This window comes from Planococcus citri, chromosome 1, assembly GCF_950023065.1.
Source record: "Planococcus citri chromosome 1, ihPlaCitr1.1, whole genome shotgun sequence".
Taxonomy (NCBI): domain Eukaryota; kingdom Metazoa; phylum Arthropoda; class Insecta; order Hemiptera; family Pseudococcidae; genus Planococcus; species Planococcus citri.
Window position 1 is genome coordinate 28,799,650 of NC_088677.1, and position 20,080 is coordinate 28,819,729.

The window sequence follows — 20,080 nt, forward strand, 5'->3', positions numbered from 1 at the left end:
CTGACCCCTTTCCCCCTCCCTGAAAAAAATTGAAAATGATAGAAGTTGATCATGGTATTTAGTAGTAATGGAATTTTTGTTGAAAAAATCACTACTTTTTTCAACCAAATTTTCAGAAAGCTCTCCACTCAACCCTCCCAAACACAAAAAAAAGTAACAAAATCAAATTTTTCACAAGAAAATTTTCAAAAAAATTTGTGTACTAAAGTATTTTTTAATTTCAATCAAAATTATAAACAAAAACAATACAAATGAACGCATTAGTGAATTTTTTAATTTTTTTACTATTTTTTTGACTAAATTCACTACTTTTTCACTACTTTCACTAACTATGCAATCCCAGCTCCATTTAGAAATCTAGGTATCCAATGCAAATTCAAAGAATTTCCTTTCAAACAATGAATTTTTGAATTTTCTTCCTCCAAATAATACTGATCGAGAAAACCCACTAGAAGTTTCACCTGGAAAAAGCTCAAATGTGGATACATGTTGAACAGGCCGGATTCCATTCAATTTAACTTCAATTTCAATAAATTATCTCTCAAAATACAAAAATATCTGCTCACTTTGAGACATTTTTCCATGTTGGTTAATGAATTTTGAGAACCACTGAAATCTGAAATTATATTGTTTTATTTCCTCACATCGCAACTTGAAGTGCTAAAATACACTGAATTTGCTGTATTTATAAGTAGATAATTAATTCCTTCAAAAGAAAAATAACGACTACATTTTGATTGATTTTGTAACACTTCGCATAAAATTATCGTTTTTCGTGGTTTTTACGTTTTTCCATAATAACGTTTTTTAATCTACAAAAAGTTTTCGCATGGCTATTTCCTCAATTTAATGGCTTTGAAATTTCCCAGATTTGTTACGAAGCAGATGCGTGGGGATGAATTTTGGCAAATCGTTATTAATGACCTAATGCTCTTTTCTTGTAGAACTGTAAGTATTAAAATGGCTCGGCGATGAAAATTTCTTCAAGTCGTGATAATTCTGAAACATTTACAAAAATTGAAAAAAATTTCCAAGATGACCTAATGAGAAATACTTCGACGCGTCTTTCGATGACGTAACATATAAAATTGAAAGTAAAACGATGCCGAAATGACATTTCAAACTCGTACACAGATGATCTAATAATTTAATACGCGAATTTATAAAGGATACGAAGTGTTGAAATATTTTCGCGAAATTTTATTATAATAAAACGCGGAAACACGAAAACTAGAATGATACTGTAAGAAAGAATGCTAACAATTTCGTTTGCAACTTTTTTCCTACCCTGTTACATAAACTATGTAAAAAGCTTCATTCTGGAAGTTCAGTGCTAAAAGGTCTGCTTGCGTTTTCTCGTCTTTAAATTGTGTGTAGAGAATTCCACTAGTTGCTGTAGTCTCGAAAAGACACTACATAGCTTATAGTTTATTAAATATTTTATCTTTTCTTATATAGTACTCTTCATAGCCAGGTGCACATGGATATAAACGTTGCTTTAAGCTAGTATACGATGGTGACGATGGTCTTAGATTAAATTCACCTCATGTTGCGCTCGTTGTTGTGCGTAATTCGACATCGTATTTTTGTTGCGAAAAAAAAAGAAAATAATAATATAACGAGACCGTGGGTTGGCAAAATATTGAAATAAGAGACTTTCTCTTTCAACTTTGACTGGTGGTAACTGAGGAGAGAAAACTGCTTTGATATTTTCTCGAGTGTACTTTGTTAAATTGATATTTAAATTTGATATGACAGTGGAGAATTTTCTACCGCAAAGTAAATTGTTAACGATGAACTCGTGCAATGTAAATAATTACACAAACCAAATCAAAAACGAGCAGGGGCATGAAGGTGACAAACATAACACGATCATTATACGAATACGGGTGAAAAAGGTTTATTTTTTTTTTACCATCACTGGAAAATATCAAATTAATCATAACAATTTATCGAGCATATTTCCCATCGTAACTGAATCAATAATATCATACTGTATAAGATGAAGCTTTCAAATATGTAGAGATACTTTTAGGCGTTTCTTTGCATTGTTCGTAATGTCGGGTTATTTTTCGTTTCGACGGTTCATGGCGTATTTTCCAATCATATAAACTGCCTTCGAGTATATCATTTATTTTGTCTCGGGGTACTGAGTGAAGAAACGTAGTATAACCTTTTTTTCTCTTTTCGAATTCGTGTCGCAGATCTTAAAATGAATGTTTTATGCTGGTTTTTCTTTCGCTTGTAGTGCGAAGATTATTTTCGTTTTACTTCCAAACTTATTTCTCCCATTTTTGCCAGATTATATTACATTTATATCGTGTGTATGTGTTCGAGAAGGGAAATTGTTTGAGAAAATGTATGAATATCGAAGTGAATCTACAACTGGGTGAAGTTTTGTCTGAAGGAGAGGGCAGAGTGAACGATTGAACGTTTATATCTTTCAATGTATCCTCACAAGGCAAGTCTTCCAACCGTTATCGGCATACAAATTTCCGAACCAGGCCCAGGGGAATCGAAAGAGAATCCCAAAAAATATACTACCAGTCAAAAATTTTTAATCCTTAGGCAAATTTTTGAAAATCCAAATTTGAGTAGCCGATATTTTTGCATTTTGTTCAGTTTGTGAGACTCCTTAGACACCTTAAGAATGTAACTTGACTTTATACAGATCTCATATCAGCGTTCAGAACCTTATAAAACATGCTTTTCCCCAAATTTAGTCTTAAATTTGAGTGAGAGGGTGTCCCAAAATGTGCCATATTTAAAGGGAACAAATGATTAAATTTATAATTTTTTTTTCCAAAATTCTTCGATATGGATTTCAAGATCCCTTACCCCAAATTTGGAGCCAGTAAAATCAAAATTGTCCCCTCGTACTCGTTGAGAATTTCGATTGGATAAAAATCAACCTGGCCTCCTTCGCCTTTATTCATAAGAATTTTTGGTTTTTATCAAGGGGCCCATTGTTCAAGTTTTCACAAGCTACTCACTGAAGATATCTATCCTTTTGGCAAAAGGGGTTCAAAAATTCGAAAAATTTGTTATTTGAGATTTGTCTCCGGACCTATGGGACCAAACCGGTTCAAATTTGGATTTGAAATCATAATACAATATTTAAAAAATGAAACAGCTGTTTTTCAATACGTTGATTTTAGGACTTATTCTTTTGATTGTTTGATAACAGTTGCGAATTGCCTTCAAAAAATGAAATGATTTTGTACATGTTAATAAAATTGCATAATCAGTTTACCGTAAATACATACAATGGCCTTTAAACTCTTCATGAATTCAAATAACTCATTCTTGAATCATGCTGTCAAAGTAGATGTTGAACAGACTACATGGCATTGGGCATCCCTGTCTTACTCCTCTTCCTATCTTCCTATCTTCTCTGCTTCCAACATGCTCCCAGATCTTACTCTTATTACATTATCTGTGTATATTTCTTCAATTAAGTGTACTCAATTTTCCTTAGGATTTCAAACAACTTCTTCCTTTGTACTCCATCATACACCTTCTCTAGATCAAAAAAGCATGTGTGGGTTTCCAGGTTATATTCTTGTCTCTTCACCATCAGCAGCTTTGTTGCATATACCCCATCTATGCATGATCTTCCCTTTCAAAATCCATTTTGGCATTCCAATATTATTGGCTCCGCATGGCTTTTGATTCTTCTCGCTAGCATCTTTGCAAGTATTTTGTAAGCTGCATTTAGTAGGCTAATCTCATGGTAGTTTCCTGGGTCATTTCAGTCTCCTTTTATTACAATTGCAGTATGGAAGCCTTTGGGCATGGTAGCATCTGATAGTATTTTATTATAGAAAGCTAGCAGTCTCTTCTTAATGGTTATTGTGGTGTTCTTGAATAAGTCTGTTAGTAACTTATCGCTGCCTGGGGCTTTTCTATTATAGAGCTTTTCAAGGCTCCATCTAGCTCTTCCCAAGAGAATGGCTCATACTGTTCTCCTCATGGTTTGCCACTTCAACTTCATTTTTGGCAGGGTTTTTGTGATCCGGATCATTACGTGATCCGGATCATGATCCGGATCACATTTGAGTGATCTGTATCCGTGATCCGGATCATTTTCTGCAGTAGGAATCGTGATCCGTGATCCGGATCATTATACCACAAGGATTAGTGATCTATGATCCGATTCAAAATTTTCCGCAGATCATTTTTTCACGGATCCTTTTTTTTCACCAGTAATGATGCATTGCTGCATGTTTTTGCTTTGAAAATTAATGGAGTTGAACTCAATTTATTGGATATTGATGTAGGTATAATCGACATTATGTCATTGGTTTTTCGCTAGAATGCCTAGTTTTTGATTTTTTGATAAAAAACCGCAAGTAAAACTTTTTGAAAATTATTTTTTGAAAAATTTGCACACTGTGTTTCATAAAAGTCAATCTGGAGGCGAAAGGAAGCGTCCTACGAAAAAATTACACATGACCAAAATTGTAGAGAATTAAATTTCCAATCGACATAATCTTAATAGTTTTTCTCTAGGATGCTTAGTTTTTGATTTATTGACAAAAAACTAAAAAATTTTGAAATGTAAAAATTTCATTTTTCAATTTCTGCAAATTTTCAAGCTGAGGCTGACTTTTTCTCACCCCTGTATAATGTGTTATTGCAAATTTTTTGAAAATAAAATGGAGACTATTTCGTTTTTTCACGTTTTTGTTCAATCTTCAATTTAAAAAAACCAATTTAGTACCTTATAGTACAATTTCCTTAAAATGATCCGAAAAATGATCCGTGAAATTTGATCCGGATCACTTTTTTCTGGAGTGATTCGTGATTCGTGATCCGGATCACAATTTCCCGGAAGATCTTTGATTCGTGATCCGGATCACAAATTTCTCAATGATTCGTGATCCGTGATTCGGATCAAATTTCCGTGATCCGCAACAACCCTGATTTTTGGGATCATTCCATAGGTTTGCATAGTACCTATTCAACCATTTTTTTGCAGTCTGTTGGAGCAATGTTGGCTCTATGTACCTCATCTTCCGATATTCTTTTGATTATTTTGTACACTTTTGGTTTCAGTTTATATGTATCCCTCTCCATGTTCACCACAAACCTTTTGTATTGTTCCTGTCGTGTTTCTCTTATCATATTTCTTGTCTTGCGGCACTGTTCTTTGTAGCTTCCATTGTCTTGTTTGTTTTTAGAACTCATCCACTTCCAAGAAAGGTTTTGTTTCCTCTTCAATCCTCTTGATAGTTCATCATTCCAGATTTTCAGCTTTTTGTGGTTTTGTCTACCTACTTGATCTTTTTCCTAGTGCCCTCTGCTGCTCTCTGTACAATAGTTTTCAGGCATGCCCACTCCTTTTCTACATCCTCTTCTATCGGTAGGTCTTTTTCAATGATTTCCATTCTTCTTTTGTACACCCAGTTTGTTACTGAATCGTTTAATAAGTTGATGTTCAGCTGCATCTCTCTAAGTGCAGTTGTGATATTGTAGAACTCTGATTTCAAGATCCTCTCTTTGTCGCAGTTTTTAAAAATAATAATGATAATTGATCATTAACCTAGAATTGTTGATGATTTTAATAAACTTTGGCAGCAGTGAGTTACAAGAGTATTTAAATTAGATAATATTACAACAAATCAGTAGACAGATATTTCAAAATCTGATTCGTACAATTCTGATTCTAAAATGTTTCTTCTACCTGCATCACTAGGAAATTCGACCATGGAACAAAATATCCCATTGAAACCAAAAAAAAAACACACCGAACAAATTTTCAACGCGAACTTGAAAAATTTCAATTAAAAATACGTCGCGTCGACGATAATTTTTTTCCGTTCAGCAATCCAACAAAACAAGAAATAGGTTACTCCAACTTTATACGGTTGTTTATCAACGAACCTAGCTCCAAAAAAAGCACGAGTATTTCTGTCTTCCGAAATTTAATCACGAAGACCAGCGAGTTTTTTTTTTTAATTTCGACTTTGATAGTTTTCAAATTTTTTTCCGGCGCGTTTTTTGCACCGTAAATAGGATTAAAAACGATTACGCGGCCGAAGAGTCATCAGCTAGACGTGGAATTATTGTGGCTTGACGCTGAACGAAAATATGACGTGAAGACATAAGCTGGTTTTATTCAGTAAAAAATGACAAACAATTTTTTCAAAGGTTTCGTAACCATTTGCGAGCGACGGAAAGAAGGGCTCGTATTAAGAAAATGAGGCGGTTTTTTACGCTCGAATTGGGATCTCGTATTACGTGTAACATAACAACTAATGTGACGTACCACCAAAAATATTGTAGGTATTTAGGCAATCAGTGATTTTCAAAATTGCAACACTATTTATCGAATTTCGAAGTAAAGGGTGCCAAATGATAAAATACACCGCGCAGATTGCGCGAAAAATTAGGGGGAAATGGTGTAAAAATGTTCGATAGTTACACGAGCAAAATTACTTTTTGTCGCAGTTATTGGTTAAATTAATTTCCCTGTTGTAATTTATGTCGAAACACTCCTATCTACCTTGTTCAGCAATTGGTACGATGAATAATAATTTTAATAGTACCAAATTTATTCGAGGATGTTGACAGCATAGCGCACTACCGGATTTTCCATTAAAGCAGGGATGTAAATGCAGATATTTACACTACTGCGATTTAATCTGAGAGAAAATCTATGAAAGATACAATATTATGTACCATTAGATAAGTTTAAAACTTGATATAATTTAAATTCCATACTAAAAAAATTTCTGGAATTTTTCATTACAAACTAACGTACCTAAACTTTAAAATTTTTGCAAATTTTTCAAATTCGTAAGTATAAAAAGTCTTTTAGCTGAATAATTAATTAATTTCTGATGTTCGTCAAAAATATGTATTTTAGAAAGGTAGCATTTTCCAAGAATGTGCAACGTGTCTACTTCCAACCCTTCGTTTCATTTTCTAAATGCACCAGTGCAATTTAAAACAACACGTTACTTCAAAAGACCAACCTTTGTCCCCAATTAAAATTTCATCGTTGTCTTAGCATCCACAAATTCCAGAACGAGGAAAAAACATTTAAAATATTAAATTTAAATTTTCGAAGACGAGTTCTTTTAATTAGCTTCAAGTTTTTATCTCGGCCACTTTCTTTTTCGTTCAAGATATTTTAATATCGTCGTAATTTTGTGACTTTACGTTGAACGCTACGTTTGCACAGTCTAAGCTGCTCGTTCCACGTTGAAAATTAGACTCGACGATGAACTGGAAAGGAAAAGATTACAAAACAGGAAGAAAAAATATTTCGCGCAAAATTACACCGCGTTTATGAATTTTAAATGGGGGTAGTTTTCCACAAACGCTAAAATGATAAATGCTTTTACCAGTGATTATTCAATAAAACCGATGATTTTATCGTATTTACACAATTTTATATACAAAACACTGCGCCATCGCTAGTGCGAAACAAGATTCCGCGTATTTAATAATAATTACGCGACAAGTTTGAAATTTTCAAAGCGAAACAACGAATTAATTTCTCCTTTGTAAGGTACCGCTATTAAGGCATGCGGTTTTTAAGCGTTACATTTAGGGGTTGGAAAAAAAAAGGTTTTCGGTAAATGCGTTGCAAGAAAGTATGGTTTAAAAAAATACTCCTGAAATAAATTGCTTGTAATTTTTTTCGGGTTTAACTCACATTCAGTTAATATTTCTTCGGCGGGTTATGTGGTATTACATAAAAGCGTTTGACCTTTTTTTACCCTTTTTTCATGATTTTTTTTTTTTTTTTGTTAAATACACAGGAAACACTTTTTTAACGTCCGACATGTGAGAATTCATCGTAAAAACTGATCTGTCGAGATAGAGAAATATTGCGGTGCATTTTTATGGTTTTAAAAATAGTCTACTTTGGCCTTGAACACCTTCGTTTACATATTTAATGGAAATGTATGGGGAAAAAATATAGGAGAGGAGACTTTTTTTTTTGAAAATTTGAATTGAAAGAACCAATTGATCTACGAGCCCTATAATGATCTATGTTCACCTTTTTTCGAAACTGGATAGGAAACCGGTGAAAAACTTGCTTGAAATCATTTTGAAAACGTAGTAAAAATTTAGTCCTTCGTTCTTCAAGCATATGAAAAATGAAATATTCAACCAGCACATCCGATTAAAGCTCAAAAATTTTGCAATCATAAATTCAGAACACGAGAACATTACCTGATTTTTTTCGTTTTACTTTTATTATAGGCGAGAAGGGGGGGGGGTAATCTTCAACATCTAAAAAAAAAATGTTTAGAAAATGTTTCTTTGTAGTCAGTTATAAAATTTAGCACAAATGTTCATTTTGCACGAGCTGGGTTCAAAGAGGGGAAATTCTTAAAAAATCGCGGTTTTTCGCTCTAGCCCTTACAAAACCGGTTTTGGGGAAAATGGCCCAGTCCCAAATGAAACTATTTGTGAAACTATACAGAAATATTTTGAAACGCAGTTGTACCAATTTTTCGGGTCTCAAATACTTTCATTTGGGACTGAAACATTTTTCCCAAAACAGGTGTTATAGAGGCTACACTGAAAAAACCACGATTTTTTCGAAAATGTCCCCTCTTTGAGGGCTCATATTTCTCCTCCAGGGGCACCGCCAAAGCTAACATTTTTTTGAGTTATTTTCAACTCGAAATGAAGGTCTTTTGATGAATTTGGTCAAAATCCGCCAACTTTTTTTTGGGCGATCTGCTCTAACGTATAATTTTAATACTTGCAGATCTTTTCATTTAATTAATCTATTTTTAAGGTAATTTTCTTTTTCCTTGAAGGGAGAAAGAGGGGGGATTCATTGGACTAATTTCGATATGGATACGTTTTTTTGCGTTGGGGGTCCACCACAAATTCGCGTAACGTTGATGATTCATGCAACAGTGACTTTTTAAAACTTCTAAAAAAATTCTTTTGAGTTGCTGATTGTTGTTTTTTTGAGGACACGGAGTTCGAATATCCAGATTCACAGACTCTTCAGTGTCCCACCCCCAGCTTTCGATTTTGAGAAAATATTTTTTTGGGTGTTTATAATTGTAGGATTATTACACCCGTGGATAGAAGGGTTTAGATTTGGTTTATTAGGTTGGTGTTTTTTAGTAGGGTTATAAATTTTTGGATTTCAGAAGGGTGTCTGGGATGGTCATTGAATTTGGGTCTATTTGAAGAGAGAGTCTTGTTTGCTGTAGTTTAGGACACAATTTCAAATCAATTTGTAAGGGTTTTAATAGCCAAGGAGGGTATGTTATGGGTTTTTGTAAGCTGAATATTGAAATAAGATTTTGGAGGGGATGTGATGGATTAGCTGAGGCTGATGTAATGAATTTATTTGTTACTAGTGATTTTCTGAATCGAAGCATAATCCACTAATTTAGCCTGCTGAGTTTATGATTCTGTGCCTCAGATTTGAACCCAGTTTCCCACTTTTTTTTCAAAGTGGAGAACTGACTATAGGGAAAGTATTCCAACCAGCACAAACATTTTTGAACCGGACGAGGGGGGCTCGAAAAAGGATTTCAAAATATATCATCAGCCAAAATTTAAGGAGCTGAAATTCATTTTTTGATTTTTGGCGAATTACATATCATAAATTCAAATTTAGGCCAAAAACTAAAAAAAAAAAAAATGAAAATTTCAGCAAATTGACCTAGAAAGCTGAAATTTTGTTTGTACCTTATTTTCAACTTGCCGAGTCGATTGGCGATGATTTTGAACAGTTCTGGAGTCTCCGGCGGATTTTCAGATTCTCCAGTTTCCGAAAAAAACCGCTGTAAATAGGCTGAAAATGAAATTCAGCCCCTGTAAACTCAGATTTACCATCCTTGCGATCAATTCAATCGATTTAACCAGTTCAAATCCAAAAATTTCTTCAGTGGTTATTTTAGAAAATTTTTTAAAAAAATCATCGTTTGTGAATGCGTGAACGAAAAAAGCTGAAATTTGGTTTGGTTTCTATTTTAACCCCTCCCCCCCCACCCTTGTTGATAATTTCGAATCGTTTTAAAGCCGCCAGCAGATTTTCGAACAATCCGGTTTTCGAAAAAACACTGTAAATTGGGTGAAAATGAAATTCAGAATCTGTTAACTGGGATTTACCATCCTTGCGGCTCTTTTGATCGATTTAGGCATGTATTAGGTACATATAAAAATCTGTTTGTGCCAATTCTAATCTAAAATTTTCTCAAGTGATTATTATAAAAAAAAAAAAAAAAAAAAATGAAAAATGAAGACAATACTTTATTCATTTTCTACTGGAAACTTTGAGCAGAAATTTTTTTCAAATATTTCAAATAGTTCAAATAGGAGGAGGATAGATGTGGTCATTTATTCGTGACAAAATTTTTCACGCCAAATTCCTCCATTTTCAAAGAAAAAAATAAAAAGTTGAGAAAAATCAAAATTCTGAAAGAGTTTGATGGAAAAAAAGGCATTTTTTCAAACGAATTTTTGCAAAAAGAGGAATTTATAAGCAGTTTTATTCAAATGTTTCAATGAAAGGAGAAAGAGAAGAAAACATTTATTTTAGTAAAAAGTTTTTCAATTTTTTTTTTTTTTGAAGAAAACTAAAAAATGGAGGGAGATGAAAGTTTGAACAGAAGCCATAAACATCGAATCACAACAACAAATATCAAATAGGAGGTGATAGAGGAATAAGAGAATAGAGAAATGGAAGAGAGAGCGGAGTAAACCAAAGAAGCCCGCATAGGCTGCGAAAGTTTAACGCGTCGACAAAAAGTTGATTTTCATTGAATCGTATGGCCACTTACAGCTGTCGATTAAAAACCGATATTTCATGTAAACATTAGAATAAGCGTAATTGGCCATAAAAAAGGCGGCTAGGTATCGGTGTGTAATTATGAAAAATGATTAATGAGATTAATTATTTTGTTCGCAGGTTTCACGGAAGTTACCAGCAACGACCTTGCGAAGAAAAACGATGCAACGAATTCGAGCGGTTCGACGGAGCGAAATGTTTCTTCTTCTTCGGCGGCGACGACCACGAAACTTTCGAAACATTCGACCGCAACGATGAATACTTTGAAAACAAGCACATCTTTACCTTTGTCAGGTGGATTAGAAATGCTAGATAGTGAAAGCTTTACCAGTAGGATTACGTCTAGCGCGACCGAAAGTGTCTCGGCAGCAACAAATACCACCATCGTCGTCGTCGCCGCCGCAGCCGCCGAAGCAACCACCATGACAGGGAATCTGTATCAGTCAAATGTGTCACGACAGATCAACGCGTATACCACTCCTACGACTCCATCAATTTCGCAATGGAAACAAAACGTAACCGAGACGAGCTCGGCGACTGGCAAAGATGAAAAAGAAAACCAATACATCAGTTTTAGAAATCTAGATGATGCTTTTAAAAACGTAAAAAAGTCTACGAAAAAATCAATAGAAAACCAATTTTCTTCTGGCGGGTTCGTTTCGTCGGCAGGCACGGTTGTTGCCGGTTCAACGTACAACAACGATACGTTAAAGGAAGCAAATATTTCTTCGCAAAACGCCCATAAAACATTGACACTTTCGACACAGCCTATAAAAAACGATTCATCGGTACGGAAGTGGAAATTATCAACGACCAAGCTGGCAAATAGTACGCCTTCATCGGAGCTATTTTTTTCCATTAGTCGAACGGTTACCTCGCCGCCGACGTCTACATCGGTGGAAATGTTTTCTCAAACGACATCCGCCGCCACCACCAAACCATCGTCGATTGAGATACAATCCCAAGTTACCGTACCAGCTAGCGCCGAAATCGACTCGGGCGAGGTTAATAATAATATAGGTTCGAACGACGAAACTCTTCAAAATTCCACATCCCCTTTCGATATAAACTCTCTGCGTAAAAAATTCTTCTACATTGGTAATCTAACCTCGAACAATACAACCGAAAAGAATTTCCCATCGACTGTACCGTTAGACGACGCTTCGTCATCGTCGTCGTCGTCGCAACCATCACCACCCCCATCATCGTACACTTGGAAAGGACAAGAAGATAAATCGCAGAACGTCGCACGAACCAAAACGCTAACTGCAGTAGGTGACTTTACACCCGACAACACATCTGTAGTAGCGGTCACCGAACGAACACAACAATTGGCCGCAAATGCTGAGAATAATTTAACAACTCGATTAACGGTGCCGCAAACGCGATTAATTAACATAAGTAGCGCGGTAATGGGCGACAATTACGCCAGTACTGAATTATCGACGAATTATTCAATTCCATATGTCAATACGAGTATATCTGTCACCGCAGTCCCCCATTTGAAAAATTTCACCGTCAACGCGACCAAAACCAATGTAACGCATTCGATTAACAAAGAGCATTTAATGTTTCCCGGAATAACGCTCAAAGTCTCGCATATGCTCATCCCGAAGCAAAAAAGATCGCGTTACAATATACAAAACATGAGAATCGAATTACCAAAAAGCGAATTACTCAACAAACCCAGCGCTCCGGCGCCTAAAAATTCAAACTGTACTAGATTCCCTATACAAGTAGTTACCGCTTCTGATACAGAAACCAAAGAAAAAGTCAATCTCACCGAAGAACATTACGATTGCGAATACTCGACTCCAGAACTGAATAATACCCAAAAAGAGCCGGTCGTTTCTCTTCATACGTATTTTGGAGGATACGTTTTCCGATACGCTGTTCCGAAGCAAGCAAATGTTTCTGTTTCGAATCAGACTGCTAATGACACGGTACATTCGACTATTGCTCCCAGTCCGGATGACAACGATGATTACTACTCGTCGTATATGGAATATTCAGATACCACTAATGGCAGTAATAACTCAGGTAAGCTTTAGAGTAACACGATATAAAAAAGTAGATAGACAAAACCTCGATTTTAAATGTACAAAAATCCGAGTTTCCTTCATTCGTCACCACCCAGTTACCAACTAATATGATGGTACCCCATATGGGCTCCATACTCGAATCGTCAAATTAAAAATTTCACACGTTTTCAAAGAAAGTGGGGTCATCAAATGAAAAAAAAAAACCTTGCAATATTCCTAAGAAATTAAGAAGTCAAGGTAAGATTTTTGGATTTCAGCTGCGATAGCTCAAGAATTGAAATTTTAAAAATAATTTAATAAACTTATTACAGAAAGTTTTTGATTTTTGAATCTATTACATTCTACATTGCTTAGGTCAGTATACTTTACAATCAGGCAAAGATCGGACGAGTCCTTGAAAACTAAGACTCAGAGTCTTCGAAAGAAAAAGACCCCGAGTCATGCACGAGTCTGACAATAAGTCGCATTCGTTTTTGATTCAGTGAAAACCTTAATTTCGAGTTGGAAGTACTGCAGAAAAAAATTTAGCTCCGGAGGAGCTTCGCAAGGAGAAATTTGGATCCTCAAAGAGGTGATATTTTTGAAAAAAATCGCGGTTTTTCTGGTCTAGTCCCCCCTCACCCCCACCTACTTTCGAAATATGGTATTTGAGATTCTGCATCGACCAAGATAATTTCCATAAAAATCCAAAACCACTTTTAGGATTCCACTGAGCGATTGAAAATTTTCAAAAACGCTTATTTTTGAGAGAATTCGTGTTTTGAAAATTTTTTCTTCTCAAATATGTATCCCATTAATTATGCTAAAACATCGAAAAATTAAATGAATCTATAGAGAAATATTTTTAAACACAATGGTGCTCGTTTTTTGCTTATTATTTGCCTGTTTCAAAAAGTCCAGAAAAATAAATAAAAACTTGATATTTTTTCGATTTTTTGGAATTGGCAATTATGAGCAAAAAACAGCGAGCCTGTGAAATAAGAAACATGAAAAAAAAATGCAATAGATGAAAACGTTTAATTTCTGTGCCTGAATTTTTCCAAGTGATCAACTTACCTTTATAGAAAAAAGGGGGGAAATTTTAATGCTCTGTTCTTCCTCAGCTCTTTCTAAAACGAACAATTTGGGATCGAAGGAGATTTCCTCTAGAAAAGAGAGGATTTACATAGAGTGCTTTAGACCAAAAATAAAGTTTTTTCAAAAAAATTTGAAATTTTTGTTTGTTTTTTTATTTTTTTGAGGTTTTTTTTTCAGAGAACTCGACATTGTTTGGGGGACCGTGAAACAATTTCTCTTGAAAAGGAAGTCGTTTAGAGAGGAATTCTGACACAGAAATGAGGAATTTTCAGAAATTTTTCACCAACTTTGATTTTCTATTCATTATTTTGTTCTTCTATTTTTTATAACTTATGAATCCTCTATACAAAGGGTCCAATATATTATGTAGCTTGGGAAACCAGGAAGTTTTCCTTAGAAAATGGGATCACTTAGAAGAATTCTAATACAGAAATGAGCAATTTTCAGAGAAATTTTCCACTTTGAGGGCCTCCTGACACGACCTAATTTCCAATTGAAGGAATTTGAGAGATGTTTGGTGCAAAAAATTTGCAATGTTGCTCCATGGAGAAGATCTAAATTTTTTTAAAATGTGTATACTCGTAACTGCTAAGTGCTATGGCTCCCTCACTCTTTTCTACGAATTTTTGATATTTTCGATTGCGAATTTCACCATTCTATTCCCAAAAGCTCTTATGAGGTGCCACATCTGATTTTTGGTATTTTAAGAATTTAAAAAAAAAATACCTAGCTGTTATTGTACCTATTAATTTTGTACGAAAAAGAGTAACTCGAAACTTTAGAGAAAATCAACAAATAAGCTGAAATTAATCCCTTTCCCTCCCCTTCATAAAAATCAATTGCGATCACTTTCGAGCCGATGTATAGATCCCCCAAGCAAAATCTGTTTTTCTCCGGTATTAAGGAATCGTTCCAGTAGTCCATGATGCAATTGTAGGTCATTGTCCATCATTTTCTTGTCCTTTGGCGTTCGTTGCTTGAAATTTTTTCGATCATTTTGCACTGACTTTCCAGCCTCCCTCTTCCTTCAAGAAAAAGTTATACTTTATAGGAAATGACTATACATTAAAAAATAAAAATAAATAAATAAAAAAAACTATGCCATGGCCCTCCACTAATTCTTTCTACGAATTTTTGAAATTTTCTATTACGAAGTTCACCATCTAACTCCTAAAAGCTTAGATGAGGTGTCAAAACTGATTTTTGGTGTTTTGTTTTTGATGAAGATTGATTTGTGTACTAAAATTAACCCCCTTCCCTCCCCTTCAAAAATCAATCGCGATCACTTTCGAGCTGATATTATTATCGTTCAGTAGGTAAAGATTTTTTTCTCCGGAGTTTGGAATCGTTCCAGACCGTATTGTAATGAACTTTGGCAGCTGAAAATTTAATAATTTAAATTCGAAGTAATTGATCAAGTTATGCGAATCGTGAATCCAAGGTAAAGAGTTACCAAGTACACAGATTTTTTCTGGAATTTGAAATCTAGGATCTGTGAAAAAAAATGATTCAAAAAGTTGAAAGAAACGCTGGATTTGAATCGCGAACACAAATCACCAATATTTTCAAATCACATTCAATTTTGGTAATTCAAAATTAAATCAAATCGCCAACCACACAAAAATCACTTAGAAAATTATTCGAATTTATGTAGGTACATGAATTGCAATTTTTCTCGATTCGAATCGCGGTTTAATCGCGTATAAAAACTCTTTTGTCATAACATACGTTTAATTCGTGAATTCAAAGACAATTACTCAAATACAAGAAATAACTTATCCTTTACGGACCTAATAGCACTTAAAATTAAAATCAGTGCATGTGTACATTTTGTGCTTATAGATACAAACCATACATGAATCGCGAATAAATTATAACCACCAGTCACCTCCATTCTAGCAATTTTTTGAAAATAATTAATAAATATTTCTCTCAGTCAAAACATGTGTATAATTCGCGAATTCCAAAATAATTACTTAGGTACTTGAACATAAAATTGGTGAATGTGCACATTTTGTGCTTATAATGGGAACTCAGACTTAAGAAACCTTTGCATCTTATATAAAATCTATTTTATCGAATGCCGAAGCATTCTAAAGTTGTGCGCTTTGCTTTAAATACCGAATACATACGTATTCCATTCGATGTGAAAATTCATTTCATTGTAAGTTTACGCAGAACATTGGTATATGACAGTTGGCCATGTAGATATCGCGAGAAATCATTATAAAGCAATCCATACGCTTTGAACGCTGCGAAATCCTTCATTGACTGTGTTTTACACAAGAAAATGTACACGTTTTTTCGTATTTTTACCGACCGGTACCAGGGAGTAGAGTAGACTGAAAGCGATACCGCAGATACCTGAAGGAAAAAATGTTTAAATTGATCACATGTGTGTCATGATTGGCCTCCACTGCCAGATCAAACTGTACATACTCATACTCAAGTACATTATTACTTATTAGCCGTACCGAGTTGTTCAAATTTTGCGCGCTCCAATAAAATAAAAATACCGCTATAATGGGGGCCATGTAACCTACCAAAAATCTAAATTTCGCCAGCGGTAACAACTCATCCTGCAGAATAGCAATTGATTAGGTACTGTATCAAATGATTGTATGTTTTCTTACACTCTTAAAAAGTAGATGTAAAATTGATTAAATGACTTACGGTGAAACTAGTGTAGAGTGCAATCATGCCAATCCAAAACCCATTCGTAACAAGCATGGTTGCAATACCTTCGAATAACCCTCTCAGGTAACCAATTATGCTAAAGAATTAACAAAATATTGAAATGAACATCACAATAAAACAAAATGGAGAAAAAACATGCCTTGGATTTCGATACCAGTAAAAGTGTTCAAGAATTGGAGCTATAGCTTACGTAAGATAAAGTTCTCAAAATGAGAGACATAGTTTTCAAAAAAAAAAAAAAAAAAAAAAACATTAAAAGGAAAACTCTTAATTTTATTGGGTTAAGGAGTAGATGAATACCAAAATTCAAGATCTCACTTTTTTAATCCACTACTCTTTGAAAAGTGGAGGTCTCAAATTTCAGATTACTATAAACCCAACTCAAAACAAAATTCTTGGATTTTGATTGAAATCCAAGGAATACAATCATGTACCATTGTACCTATTATTATTGTTTCATGAGCTTACCGAATAGCACATTGGAATTCTTTAATACTGTGTTCTAACATGCAATCAAATACTTCATTCCAATCATCCGAGAATTTCACTTGTTCATCAGTATAAGCATTCAAATCGCAGGTTCCAGCATGCAAATAATTCTTTATACTGGTAAACTGGGCACAACATATGATATTCCAATACAAAATTAAGCTGAAAACCGACCATCCTTGTGCCATCGTAAGTGCAAACACGATGAATATGATACCAGTCGCGATAAGAAACAACCAGATGCTGGCGTATTTTTGAACCAATGGCGGAGGAAACGCATAGTAAAGACTATTGCTTAGTTTCTCTTCTTCAAAAAATAGTACAACATCGGGAATGCTCGCAAATGAGTACACCAAGCAACATATTACATGGGGTATCAGATACACAGCGAAATATTTTTTCGCATCTGAGAGAATTTTTTTCTTCTTGAAACCTGATCCCAAGTCGAGCATTAAAATGTTGTCAACTAGTTGTATCATCGCTTCGATTCGATCCCTGCACAGGTACATGATGATAGGACATAATATTGTTGTCGAGTTAATCATGCCCACGAGATTAACAACATGCAATTTCAACATCAGATCAGTTCCTTTTTCCAACCAGAAGTACTCCAAACTGATCACAGACGAATATAGCAATTGACATGACACAATACCGTACCAAAAATATTTCACTCGTTTATGAATCTTGTTCGTGAAATAAATGTAACCAGCGAAACAATAAAATAAGTAAAGCTGATTCGCCACTGTGCTCTTGTAACCAAATATGTTTCTTGATCCTCTTAACTGTCCAACAATTTTCTTCAATTCTAGCCATAAAAGCATCATTTTAAAACTTGGAATTAGGTACTTGTAATCCGCACAGAATCACGTTAAAACACTTACTAATGACTGAGTGAGCATTCACTTTGAAAATCGTTTTCTAATTTCGATGAAAAAACTATTTGTTTACACTTCGGTTTTGTATTCATCAAGTAAAGCGTTGTAGTAAAAAAACTTTCAGCAAGTAAAATTACTAAATACCTATGCATATGTAATGCTCAGACATATAATTTTGTAAGATAATTGCATAGAAAATAAGTAGGTAATGTATAAAAATCTCGTATTTACCATAATTACTTTTCCTAGCTTTTAATTAGATGGTTCCGAGTAAATACCTTATTTAAGTTAGTACATACATAAAACAGCATTTTGTCATCATGCATTTTTGTACGTAGGTAACTGGTAACTAGGTACCGATATTTTTTAAATATTTTATGGCTGGGTTGATGATTTCCGATATTTACATATATGTATTTTGCTTTCCGAAGTTGCCCAACAGCTACAATAATACATATCAAGGTATTTTTGACTAATTTAATGTTACAATCTTGAGATATCTACTTATTTTTTAAATACCTAAGTAACTCATTTGACTTATTCTATTATATGTAGAGGAACACATGCAGGAGTCGTATCTCATGCTTTGTTGCTTTTATCTCAAGATCCTCATGCAGTGCTTCATTTGTTTGGAACCATCTTGCACCAGTAATTGTTCTTTTATTTTGAACAGTTTGTATAACTTTACGGATTGATGCTTCAGCACATCCCCCTAAGTAGGTAACTAGTGTATGTCGGCACGAGCAAATGCGCCAAGCCAAACTTGAGAAATTCCCTCCAACAAGAAAAGCATCCCGGGGAAAAATGGGACAGATCTAATTGTATCTGATCATATCTAATGTGATCAAATTAGATCTAAAAATTGATAAAATTATATCTGAATGTTGAACATCTTAGATATAAATTTGTCCCATTATATCTGGTCAGATCTATGAAGATCCAGTTGGATCTAAAATGTTTGAATAGTATTTCTTACAAACATATCTATTCAGATCAGATTTGATCAAATTATATCTGAATTGATCTCATTAAATCTGGTCAGATCTATGAAGATTCAGTTGGATCTAAAATGTTTGAATCATATTTCTTGTGGACATATCTATTCAGATCAGATTTGATCAAATTATGTCTGAATAGATCTCATTATATCTGGTTAGATCTAATGAAGACCCAGTTGGATCTAAAATGTTTGAAACACATTTCTTGCAAACATGTCTGTTCAGATCAAATTTGATAAAATTATATCTGAATGGATCTCATTATATCTGGTTAGATCTATGAAGATCAAGTTTGATCTAAAATGCTCGAAAAGTGTGTCGTTTTGGCTACTCGCAGATAAAGTCTTGAGCAGAATCCTATATAGGGTTCAAGGCTCGAACTTCCTAATTAACTTTTCATGGATCAAGTAAAATTGATCGAGTAAAACATTTCTGTTGAAAATTATAATTTTCATCATTATTATTCGATCTACCCATTTTTTGGAGACAAACTACATATTCAAGGGCGAGGATCCAAATTGGACAAAAACACTTCTATGTAAATGAATAAAACTGAAAATTGACCAATAACATGGTTAGATCTAACTAGATATAGAAAATGTCTCTATCTAGATAGATCTAACTGGATATAATTAGATCAAATTATATACAGTTAGATCTATCTAGATAGAGACATTTTCTTTATCTAGTTAGATCTAACCCTTTCATATATAATTAGATCTAATCCATTTTTTCCCGGGATGTAACACCTCTAAATACTCTTGAAAATTAATTGATGTGCCAAAATTAACCCCTACCCCTCCTCCTAACAAATCAATATTGTAACCACTTTCGAGCTGATATTATCATCTTCCAGCAACAATTTTGTTTTCTCCGGCATTTGGGATCAGTCCACACCGTATTGTAATCAACTTTAGTAGCTGAAAATTAAATGATTTATTTGTAAATTCGACGTCATTGATCAAGGCAGGCGTATCGTGAATCCAGGGTGAAGGGTTACACAGTAAATTTTTTCAGGAATTAAAATCTAGAACTAATCAGTCAAAAAGTTGGAAAAAACGCTGGATTTGAATCACGAGCACAAATCACCAAAATTTTCGAATCACAAATCACATTCAA

The 20,080-nt window shown here is 34.3% G+C and overlaps 2 protein-coding genes across 8 annotated transcripts in view; one reads left to right on the top strand and one right to left on the bottom strand.

The window, feature by feature from the left end:
- The window catches only part of LOC135831213 (mucin-5AC-like), a 407,292-nt gene that overhangs the window by 353,434 nt on the left and 33,778 nt on the right, over positions 1-20,080 (top strand). For all 6 annotated transcript variants that reach the window (XM_065343528.1, XM_065343529.1, XM_065343530.1 and 3 more), the window contains one exon: positions 10,901-12,820. In XM_065343528.1, the coding sequence (XP_065199600.1) occupies positions 10,901-12,820 (1,920 nt within the window). The remainder of the gene's footprint in view (positions 1-10,900; positions 12,821-20,080) is intronic.
- On the bottom strand, positions 15,636-18,079 carry LOC135831214 (uncharacterized). 2 transcript variants are annotated; one of them, XM_065343536.1, is made up of 5 exons: positions 17,970-18,079; positions 17,065-17,893; positions 16,573-16,672; positions 16,374-16,478; positions 15,636-16,263 (listed from the first exon to the last, which is right to left on the bottom strand). In XM_065343536.1, the coding sequence occupies exons 2-5, from the start codon at positions 17,661-17,663 to the stop codon at positions 16,054-16,056; spliced, it is 1,014 nt and encodes a 337-aa protein (XP_065199608.1). In that variant the 5' UTR covers positions 17,664-17,893; positions 17,970-18,079; the 3' UTR covers positions 15,636-16,053. The 2 variants fall into 2 exon arrangements, with proteins under 2 accessions (XP_065199608.1, XP_065199607.1); XM_065343535.1 differs by having other exon boundaries at positions 17,065-18,079.

Coding starts and splice junctions, on each gene's coding strand:
- LOC135831214 (XM_065343535.1), bottom strand. CDS start 17,912: ATGATGCTTTTATGGCTAGAATTGAAGAAAATTGTTGGACAGTTAAGA. Junction 16,479..16,572: donor CACTCTACACTAGTTTCACC/GTAAGTCATTTA, acceptor GCTATTCTGCAG/GATGAGTTGTTACCGCTGGC. Junction 16,264..16,373: donor CGCAAAATTTGAACAACTCG/GTACGGCTAATA, acceptor TTTTTCCTTCAG/GTATCTGCGGTATCGCTTTC.